We start from the raw sequence: 10,159 nt of genomic DNA, 5'->3' as shown, positions 1-10,159 counted from the left end.
GAAGTACTTATTTTGGATTTACTTCAAAATCTAGATTGTAAGAGAGTAAAATCTATATCCTGAGAGTAAGAGACGCAGTACCCAATGCTGTTCTGCTGGTTATTTCCAAACAAACGTACGTGCTTTATATGAATTGTAAATATTTGTTGAAACAATTAGATGGTTGCAAATTTTGACCTTGATAAATAAAGTCGCCAAAATATAATTCTGATGCTCCTTATTTATTTTTAATGAACGTAGTACTGCGGGGGTTCTGACCAAACGTGCCCCCGTTGCAGGGGACCGGTCTCGTACACGGGCCAAGAATAAATACCGAGTCTGAAACAGCGCCCAGAGATCTTCCACCTGATGCGTCCTTTCAGCAGAGCACTAAGCTGTGTGTGCATAAATTCCAGTCATCGCTAAAACTAACTAGTGGAGAATACCTTCTATCCTTCTGCAGGTTTTTTTTCCCCTGTTAGTTTTCCGTAACCTGAGCCACCGCTAAGGAGCAGCATTTTGTGCTCTGCTGGTGTTCGCCCAGCAGAGGGAGCGTCTCTGCCAGCTGCGAAATGGTGGTAGAATTCGCTAAGTACAAGCTGGAAAAGCAAAGAACGGGGTAGGAAGAAAGTATTTTCAGTTGGTAACGTTTCTATATTCGATTTCATTATTAGGGCCAAGGCTGTAATCTCCTCTGCCGTTAGTGTGGACAGCAAAGGCAGAAAACAAAAAAGATTACACAACTGCAAACACGACTTCTCAAGACCAGGTGTGTGTCCTTTGGCTCGTAGATTTATTCTGCAGCGGGCGTTAGCTCTCCAGGTTTTAGCAGGCAGACAAACCTCTCCGACGAGGACGCAATGGTTCGTCCCTGTAGGAGGCCTACGCAAGCACTACGCGTATCGCAGCCAGGAGGAGGGTAAGTGTGACGCGCCCGGGATTCGCAGCCTCGTTCCTCAGCAGAAGTTCAGATTCTATCCATCTTCTGTACTGAGATAAACGGACGTAGACCCCGGGAAACTTTGGTTGGCCACAGCCGACTCCAAAACTAGCAATCCCTAGGAGATAGTATTTGTTGGCACGAGGGTGATGGCACGCTAAAGGTCCACCGCTGTCTCCCTGTAAATAAATGATAAAAAAAGAGAGTAACATATGTTCCCTTCCAGGAGCCAACGCAGAATTCAGTCAGTAATGCACCCACTGGCTTTTTAACTTTAGATCAGCTAAGTTAACTGGACACTAATAACACCAGCCGTACACAGACAGTACGTAGTAGCACGCGGGCAAACAAAGGTAACATTCGGCGATGCCGGGTGCGACTGCCTGGACTAGGACACCGTGCCTGCGTTGGTTTCAGTGTCCTTAACTAAAGTTCTGGTGTTGCTTTTCCTTCTGCACTTTTCCAGGCTAAGGCTTGTCTCCCTGAACTTCCTCACTCGCCAGTTAATGCGAGAACCCACCGTCCGCACGGTGCGTAAGTACCAAGCAGCGCAGTGACGACTGCGCAGCCCCGGATCTTTGCTGTCTCACCTACTTAAAAGAAAACTGCTGAGTAAGCAGGAAGCGTGTCAGACAGTACTGCTGAATACATTATGGGTTTTAATTATAAATGTCTCCACAACGGGTGCCCCAGCTTTTGCATACGAGCGCTTCGGAGCCGAGAGCTCTCTTCAGAGAAAGCGATGCTGACGGGGCAGCGGTGGAATAAAAATCTTGCCGTACCACTGAACCGTATCGCTTTCCAACCCCGCCGCTCTCTTTCATAAGCATAAAACCGGGTGAGATGCTTGTGGGCTTCGCAGGCGACGCGTGCGGTGGCACGTGTGTGCGCACCCCTAGGTGTGTTTGTGTAATGTTGTGTCGTTTATTGACATCTTTGAGGCCTGTGTCGTGTAAATACAAAATACTAACGTGTTTGCGGTTTTTCTCCTTTAACTTATTCTTGTCGTCTTCCGAGTACCGTAGAGTCCTTTGCCTGTGTGTTTTTGAGATGTGGTTTTTCTCTGGAATCGCCATCTCACCTCTCTATTCATGATGCTTCTTTTGCAGTTTGACGTGTTTTCTGTTTAGCGCTCGTGCCATTTTAATCAATTACGCTACAGATGCTGCTCATCGTGACGCCCCGGGACTCTGCCTCTGTGGTTTCTGTAGTGGCAGGTCAGGCACAATGGTCATTCTTACCTGACAGGTATCGGTGCCTCCCGCCCAAGAGCCAGCACAAATCATGTTGTTGTTAATCAGGCCTCCGTACGCATCGGAACTGTTACAGATGCTAGAAGGAATGATTTCCACTTGCGCTTCTTTTAACTCGGCTGAAATTTTACCTTTAATGGAAGACAGCATATAGAAAGGTAAAATATTCCTGCTGTTGTGTGTGACAATTCTTACTGTGCTCTTTTTTCCCCATTTAACTAGCTGAGGCACGTTTCTGTACGCGTTCAGGCACGTACGCAATATCGACTGTGCCTACTTCGAATGGATTTAAACTTAAGCGGGCTAAGGATTTGCACACTTGGATTTGATGTAGTCTTTGCAGTTCTTACACTGAAGAAACATGGATGATAAAAGTACTGCTCGCTAGCCTTGCTCAAAATGCCAGAGGGGACTTAGCAAACAAGCTCATGCGATCCCCAGCTGTCCCTGAAATTTCCACGCAAGAAAGATGCACCCCAGCAGCTGATGTCCGACCAAGTTTGTGCTCATTGTGATTAAAGAGAGAATTTGAGGGAGTGCAGCCATTTGTGACATACACGGGGACCCCTGAGTTCACAGTGTACGGCATCAGAATTGTTTTTCAAGGAAAAAAAGCTGTTTATAGCAGACAATACTGAGTAGCTGTATCATGGATCTGAAAGTCAGGCTAGTTTCTTTTCCTTTTTTCACATTATACTTGTAAAAAAGGCTAAAAAATGTATACCTTTGTTTATGTCTGTGTAGATCTAGTCTGCTTTCAGTGGAAAAAATACTGAAAGCAGATATTCAGTTGCAGAAGGATTTAACAACGTGTGATGAGACAATAACCCGAACACATTCAGTTCTCTCTCAGTGAGCTTGAGGGACTGGAACCCGGTATCAGGGAATCACAGAATGCCCGGAGCTGGAAGGGACCCTCAGGGATCATCGAGTCCAGCTCCTGTCCCTGCACAGGATAGCCCCAAGTTTACACCATAAATTTAGATAACCATTAGTTATGTAGCTTATAATGCGGTCAGCAGCGCAAGGGAGTTTTTACCTTTTTCTGCCGTACGTCCCCAACCACTGATAAAACATTCTGTCGCGTTGTCAGGGTATGGGTGGAGGGCTGCGGGGGGTAAGCAGATGGGCTGAATGTAGTCACTGTAGCGTACCGCGGAGTCAAGTTCAAATAATGCAATATCATTCTCAAATGCTTCTCTGTTGAATTCTGGGTGCACAGCGATGCTTCTGATGTTTCTTTTTGCTGCGTGTTTGCCATGTTTCCAAAGGTTATGCACGCCCAAAACAGCTCTCCAGGAATATGGGTCCCTAAGAGAGAATTCATGGTACATTAAAGTAAACACGTTTCTTGACGGCATTGTTGTAACCGGTTGTTTTACTGTTGGCTTATTCACCTTTAGGAACATACACTGAAAAATTCTGTAGTAAATATTTTCCGGAACATATTTGGCTAATTACCATTTCGTCTGTTCTAGCGCTCGCTTGCCTAATGCTTGTTACGGCTGTTAAGGTGAATTCAGATTAATGATTTAAGCTGAAAGTCAGGTTTTGCTTCCCAGCCCATCTCAGCAGGGGCCACCCGGGAGATATTCTTTTGAAAAAGATAAAAACATGGATTTATTTTGCAGAAAGGAAGTAGTCTTACACCCACAATGCTTACAAAGACTGTGCTTGCAGTTAGATTTGGGAAATGCATGAACTAGAAGTTACAAATAATGAATATCAGCTTAATGTTAAATCTAGAAATAGGGCTGGAGTCATTCAGACCTAATTTCTATTCACGTGTATTGAAAAAAATCTTCACTGGTATTAAGTGAGAATTGAATTTGGCCTGTGATGGGCAGCAAAGGGCAGGCTGTAAAATTCAGGTTAACCTCCAAAATTCTCCAGACTAAGATAAAAATTAAATTATTTGTGATATAATGCCTTTTAAATCAGTGTTTGTCAAAGTGCATTTAAAGAAACAAGGAGCTGATCTAGCAGAGTCCTGATAAACTATAAAATTCCAAAGTTCAGAGGTTTTTACGGTTTAGTTTCCCTCAGGTCATGGTTATATCAACACAGTCGATACGAACTTGCCTGAACTAGTGGGCAGATTTTGCAGCTATGCGGAAGACTACGGAAAAGACAACAGCAATCAGATAGCTGCAGTGCAGGAGAATTCTGTAAGTACAATTAAAAGGCCTGTTCTAAGGAGTGGTTTTACCATATTGTCCAAAAAAAGGAATGTAGTGAAGTGCCAAATTGTTGGTTCTGTTAAACAGGAAAAAATGGAAATAGTGTTAAAACTAAAGAATTATGATGTTTCTAATCTAAGTATTGTAACATTTTCTTTTTGCAGTGAGCTTTACTAGTTTAGAAAAATCTGTTAATCAGAAAATCTATTAGAGCTCCATGAAGAAAGAAGCCCCCAACCTAATAGAAATGTCACCTCGATCAAAAACAACCAACCCTTTATCTATTAGCAGAGATCGTTCTGGGCCACGCCAGAAGCGCGTATCCAAGACTTCTTCATGCTGAGTTACAAAGACGTAACTTTGCGTCCTGTGCTGGGCTGGCGGCCGCCACCACACACGGCCGTGACAGCGAAGGTGACAAAGGGGACGGTCTTCGGTCCTTAGCGCCGCGACTGCTCCCTGCTACGGGCCGTACCAGTAAAGAGGAGCCGCGTGCTTTGGGTCCACACATTGTTTCTGCACTATGAGAGCCCGGTCCGTCTGTCCCATCGATTTCCCTTTATCACAGGTGATGCTTTGCTGATCTACCCCGTTCTCATACTTAATAAAAAGAGGTATTAGCATGAATACATACTTCCTTCCTGTAACGCAGTGGCCAGCGGTAAGTACTGAATTCTCATTAACTAAAACTCCACCGCACACGTGTGTGAATTGTACACCAGCCTGGAGAATCTGGAGGCTAACTGACCACGGCCACGCTCCGGCTCGAGTGTCGCGTCCCCCTACGATGCGGGACCCTGAGAGGCTGTCTACGAGCGGCCGTTGTCCACACTCTGCAAAACAGAACAGTCTCGCTTGTATCGTTCAGACTGGGGAGCAGAGCTTCTGGTGCGCGCACAGCGTTTCAGGACTTTGCTTTTAATTCGGTTTGGGGTTTGGGGTTTTTTTTTTAATCTACAGCATTACTTGCTGTGGGATTTTTGATGTTTTCAGCGGGAGCCCAGCTTCTGGAGATCCCAGGGCTGTTTTCTTAGGTTATATGAAATATGTGTGTTTCATCTGGTTGCATATGTGTTTTTTGTGTATGGATTTATTGTGTGCGTGGAGGGTAAGCAGGCTGCAGTCACTGCTGCTTTATGAATTCATCCCATTTAGGCAGAGGTGAAGTTTTCCCTGGAGTCCTGCGTCCAGCTCCGGAGCCCTCAGCAACAAGGACATGGAACCGCTGGAGCGGGGCCAGAGGGGGCACAGAAATGCTCCGGGGGCTGGAGCCCCTCTGCTGCGAGGCCGGGCTGGGAGAGCTGGGGCTGTGCAGCTGGGGAAGGGGAGGCTGCGGGGAGACCTTATTGCGGCCTCCCAGTGCTCAAAGGGGGGCTGTGGGAAGGGTGGGGGCGGCCTCTTTGGCAAGGCCTGCTGTGGCAGGACAAGGGGGGATAGCTTTAAACTAAAGGCAGGGAGATTTACACTGGATAGAAGAAAGAACTTTTTTACTTTAAGGTTGGACTAGATGATCCCTGAGGTCCCTTCCAACCTGTGATTCTGTGGTGAAGCGCTGGCCCAGGTTGCCCAGAGAGGTTGTGGAGGCCCCATCCCTGGAGACATCCAAGGCCAGGCTGGCCGGGGCTCTGAGAGACCTGGTCGAGCTGGGGATGCCCCTGCTCAGGGCAGGGGGTTGGGCTGGATGCCCTCGAAAGGTCCCTTCCCCCCCCAGCCCATTCCATGATTCTATGATTTTCCCGCGTGTCTGTGGGGAGCCGTGGGACACCCCAGCCCGGCCCCCTTCCCCCCCCCTCCCCGCCTGCCCCCTCAGGCCGTTAAACCGCCGCCCCCGGCCCTTCCCACCCCCGCTGCCCCGGCCCAGCCGCGGTACCCTCCGCGGGAGCCGCCGGCGCCGCCACCCCGGGCAGGGCGGCCGCCAGCAGCGGCAGCAGCAGCGGCAGGGCGGTGGCGGCCCGGCCCCGCCGCATCCTCCGTCGAGGGGGACAAAATGGCGGCGGGGCAGGAGCGCGGGGGCGCCGCTGAGGCGGCGGCTCCTGACTGAGCTGCGGCGCCTCCCCGAGAAACTTCCCGTTAAACGTTAAACACGAGTCTTTTAATGCTCCGGTGGCGAACAGTGTTAGAACCGATTACCGCGCAGGGGCAGGCAGGCAGCCAGCCAAGTGCCCGAGAGGCTTTGGTAAGTGTAACGTGGGGAGGCAGGGCGTGTGCCTCTCCTCCCCTCCCCACCCCCGTCTTTTGTAAATAAATTCTAGCCGAGCAAAAGTTAGACGTTAAGGGTAGATGTAAGATGTGAAGGGTTTGCATCGGACTGCTTGTTCTGTGAGGCTGGAACGTGAACAGCTGTGACAGAGCGTGGGGAGAGGGGAGCGGGTCGAGCCCGGTGCCGGCGAACAAGGGCTCACTGGGCCCCGGCTGCTTCCTGGGGTGGGGAGCACCCGAAGGAATCGCTTCCCAGTGTCAGCCAGGCATAGGCAGAACTTCCCTTGAGTTAATGCAATATTATTTCTGCCTGCTGGGCTGGTTTGCCTCCCGCAGCCTCCTCCTGGGCTCCTCCGTGGGCTGCGCTGGGGTCCGGCGAGGCACGGTCGGCAGCGCAAGGCCTTTAAAGACGTTTAGAAAACTGACCCTCTCTTCTCTTTTGGTGCTTAAACCAGGAACTTTAATTGAAGTCCTTCACCGCGTTACCTAAATTCAGATGTCAGGATTAGCCTATGCCGCGTGGTTTGCGTTGATTATGTCAAGGAATTTCTGTGGGGCAGGGGAGAGGGCCTGGCGGGGCGGTGGGTTACTTCACGGCGTACCCGATGATGTGGGGCTGAATGGGCGTCCAGGGCAGCGCTACGCTTATGTGTTTTAAGTTCAGCTCCGAGAAGTTGGCCTGTTCGAGATTCTTCCATATCTCTCTCGTTAGGCAGCATCCAGCAAAGACGAGTTTCCAAGTCGGATGGCAGATCTGCTGCCAAAAATACTTCCAGCTGGAATGATCAGCGGCCACGTGCTCCAAGAAATAAAAAGCGCCTCCCTGGGAAAAACAAAGCTGTCTTACAGAGCCGCAGCAGGTGCTGGGGTTATGCCGAACTTCTCCCCTCCATCCCACCTCCTCTCAAGCACAGACCAGCTCACGTGCAGCTTGATCGCTCGTCGCTATTCTCCCACCCCTTCCCTTCCCTGCCCGCTTTTTGCTTTTGTGGTGTCAGTTGGCATTAATCTAAGCAGGAAACTTGCAGAGATTCAAAATGCCTATTCAGAAAGCGTGAAGGATATACTCATCTGATCCCTTTTTTATTATAGCAATAGTTTGTTCTCTTTTTGTTTCAATCACAGTTGCTAGCATGTCACTTTTCTCGAAGGAAACCAAGAGAAATGTATAAATCCTACTCAAACTCATCAGTTTTTGACAACCCAGAGGATTGTCTGAAATGCCATTTTAAAGGCTGAAAGTCTATTGCAAAAAATACTCCAACAAAACAGCTGTTTTTAAATCTTTAGCTTCATTAGTATACTACAGGGAATTAAGGCATTTAATTAAACTAGTTGTACAGGTAGATCAGCCCCACTTCTAAGAGGCTAAAGCAGCTTATTTAAAATGCAGACTTTCAGTCTCCAACAGAGAGCTTCCCACCCAAAGAAAATCTGGTGTGTGTGGGGAGAGACACCACCACAGGAACGAGTTCTGCTTTAAATTATATACCATAATTACTTACAAAATTAGTGGCAGCTCTAGTTCCCAGACTATTTTTTTCATTTTAGGCATTTACTTTTAAGACTAGGACAGGCTGACCAGTGTGTTGCTGCTTCTTTGCACCATTTAGCAGTGGTGAGTGGTGGTAAATCTGATTTAACTACAGAAATACACTGGGTCTGGTTTGTAACCTCAAAACCAACTTTTTTCTTCCTTTTTTTTTTTTTCTTTTCTTTTGGTGCAGTGCCTCTGGAATAGATGATAAAGGTAATAACAAAACTGTTTAGTGAGATACTCACAGGTCTGAGCACTCGCAGTACCTCCTTCAGGGTGCCGTTCACGCTGTGCACAGAGCAGAGGACCAGGGTGCAGATGACTGCGTCCACAGAACCGCTGGGCACCTCGTGCAGGTCTTCTCCTGCAGCTACCAGGAAACTCTCGTAGTGGACGTGTTGGTTCTTGTTCATGCTTCTCAAAAGGCTTTGCTGGAAGTTGGGGTTTATGTCAGTGCAGGTGACTTTGCAGCCTGGTGGGTAATACTGGAAGTTAGCACCGCAGCCGGTCCCGATCTCCAGCAGTTTCAGCTCTCCTGAGGGGCTCGCGAAGTCAGGCAGATTACGAAATAGCTCCTGTTTCTGCTTCTTTGTTTTGCGCTCATGAATTGCAGAAATCTTCTCTAAGAAGAAAGGAAAAAATACCTTCCTGCAGAAAGGCTCCCATATGCCCAGGAACGATAGCAGGTAGATGGGCATGGCAAGCAGCGCCAGGCAGGCACGGAAGACGAGGATGCTGGCCTCTGTCATTTCCAGCGTGGGGCAGACGATCCGTACTCGGCAAAAGTAGTTCTTCTGTGGATTAGAGCCCTTGGAATTCAGACCGAGCCCCACTCATGTACTTGCCGTGTTCCTCTTGAAGAATATTCAGCTCCTTGGATTGATCTGGTAGACTTTTCTCTACAGCTGATTTTAAAGTCCGGTCACAGGCAAGGAAGGGCAAAGCAGGACCGCATACCAAACAGTTACCGTAGCGTCCCAGCGCTGGCGGCTGGCGGAAGAGGAGCTGCCAGTCTGTTACGCAAGCAGGGTAAACTGGGCAGTACAACTTCGTATGTAACCACTGGCAAAATGTCACAAGATACCCTAATTCCGTGTTCTGCAGTTTCAGGTTACAGTTTGTATCTCTTAAAGCAACCGTGTGTTGTCTCCAGCGAGCTGAAGGAAATTAACCTGAACTCTGGATTTGCTGTCGGCGTTTCATTAGGAGTTTGATTAGCATTTCATTTCAAACACATTTGTTTAAGAGTTAATTTACGGCGCCTTGTGAGTAGCTGGATGAGCCAGGCAGCTCTGTGCTCCCTCTGCAGCAGCAGTTTTCAGTCTTTCCAGTTTGTGGACACCTGAGAAGCTTTGGTATGCGCATATGGGCTCCTTTGCAGTGAATGAGCTTGCTTTTCTCAGTTATCTTTCAGACCTTTGATGGGAATTGTAGAACAGAGATAAAGAAATTTATTAATTCGGTAATCACCGCATGGAGTATATGGCTTAGTTTTACTACCTTTATACACTTCAGGCAACAGTGAACGGTCCATTCGATGCTAAATGCGTTCTGTAAAACTTTTTCAACTTTGCAGTCGCCGGTGCTTTTCCAAAGGCCTTGGCAGGATTGTAGATTAACCACTAGCATTTAATTGCCCTGCTCCAGGTGAGCCTAGTGTAGGGAAGGGAGTTCAGGTCCCTAATAAAGGCAGTTCTACTGTGAATTGTGTTGGAGAATTTTGTTGTTCTGTTGAGTGACAGGCAGTCCCTTTGTCGAATGAGTTATCTCCTCCCTCTAGCGGTAAGAAAGCAAATATAAAATCCAGCACAGGGCAGCATCGTTATTAGACTGCTTTATTAACGAATTGCGTCGTCGTACCTTCCTACCTCCACCTTGTGGCAACTACGTTAGAGAAGCAGATTTGAACAATGGGAATTACATTGTGTGTAGACTAATTGGATGTGTATGGAGCACAAAATAGAGATGTTAATGCATTATTTTCTTACAAATATAATCTGTACCAGGTTTTAATTCCTTGCTGCTATACTGCAGGAGGTCATAGATCGGGTTAAACAGTGGCCAAGAGAGC

The 10,159-nt window shown here is 47.9% G+C and overlaps 2 protein-coding genes and 1 long non-coding RNA gene across 3 annotated transcripts; 1 reads left to right on the top strand and 2 right to left on the bottom strand.

Annotated features, from left to right (window-relative positions):
* Positions 1-64: 64 nt before the first annotated feature.
* Positions 65-3,533, bottom strand: TMPRSS12 (transmembrane serine protease 12). The gene is made up of 3 exons (XM_009500391.2): positions 3,212-3,533; positions 2,161-2,303; positions 65-1,098 (listed from the first exon to the last, which is right to left on the bottom strand). Exons 1-3 carry the CDS (start codon positions 3,531-3,533, stop codon positions 862-864), a joined length of 702 nt encoding a protein of 233 aa, XP_009498686.2. The 3' UTR covers positions 65-861.
* A 2,889-nt stretch (positions 3,534-6,422) lies between these two features.
* Positions 6,423-9,142, bottom strand: LOC104044193 (thiol S-methyltransferase TMT1A). The gene is made up of 2 exons (XM_009503978.2): positions 8,334-9,142; positions 6,423-7,374 (listed from the first exon to the last, which is right to left on the bottom strand). The coding sequence occupies exons 1-2, from the start codon at positions 8,835-8,837 to the stop codon at positions 7,138-7,140; spliced, it is 741 nt and encodes a 246-aa protein (XP_009502273.1). The 5' UTR covers positions 8,838-9,142; the 3' UTR covers positions 6,423-7,137.
* LOC135317818 (uncharacterized) lies at positions 7,368-9,324 on the top strand. The gene is made up of 2 exons (XR_010376460.1): positions 7,368-8,169; positions 8,279-9,324. It is a non-coding gene; the product is annotated as an uncharacterized LOC135317818 (long non-coding RNA).
* Positions 9,325-10,159: the final 835 nt, after the last annotated feature.

This window comes from Phalacrocorax carbo, chromosome 27 (genome assembly GCF_963921805.1).
Source record: "Phalacrocorax carbo chromosome 27, bPhaCar2.1, whole genome shotgun sequence".
NCBI classification, from domain to species: domain Eukaryota; kingdom Metazoa; phylum Chordata; class Aves; order Suliformes; family Phalacrocoracidae; genus Phalacrocorax; species Phalacrocorax carbo.
Note: the sequence above shows the minus strand (reverse complement) of the source record. Positions and strands in the feature narration are given on the sequence as shown.

Excerpts from the sequence above, each read along its gene's own strand:
- TMPRSS12 (XM_009500391.2), bottom strand. The coding sequence starts at position 3,533 with ATGCCGTCAAGAAACGTGTTTACTTTAATGTACCATGAATTCTCTCTT. Across the intron at positions 2,304-3,211 it reads GGGACGTACGGCAGAAAAAG|GTAAAATTTCAGCCGAGTTA; the intron begins GTAAAAACTCCC and ends CTTCCATTAAAG. Across the intron at positions 1,099-2,160 it reads GAGGCACCGATACCTGTCAG|GGAGACAGCGGTGGACCTTT; the intron begins GTAAGAATGACC and ends ATTTATTTACAG.
- LOC104044193 (XM_009503978.2), bottom strand. The coding sequence starts at position 8,837 with ATGACAGAGGCCAGCATCCTCGTCTTCCGTGCCTGCCTGGCGCTGCTT. Across the intron at positions 7,375-8,333 it reads TACTGCGAGTGCTCAGACCT|GGAGGCGCTTTTTATTTCTT; the intron begins GTGAGTATCTCA and ends TGTTTTTCCCAG.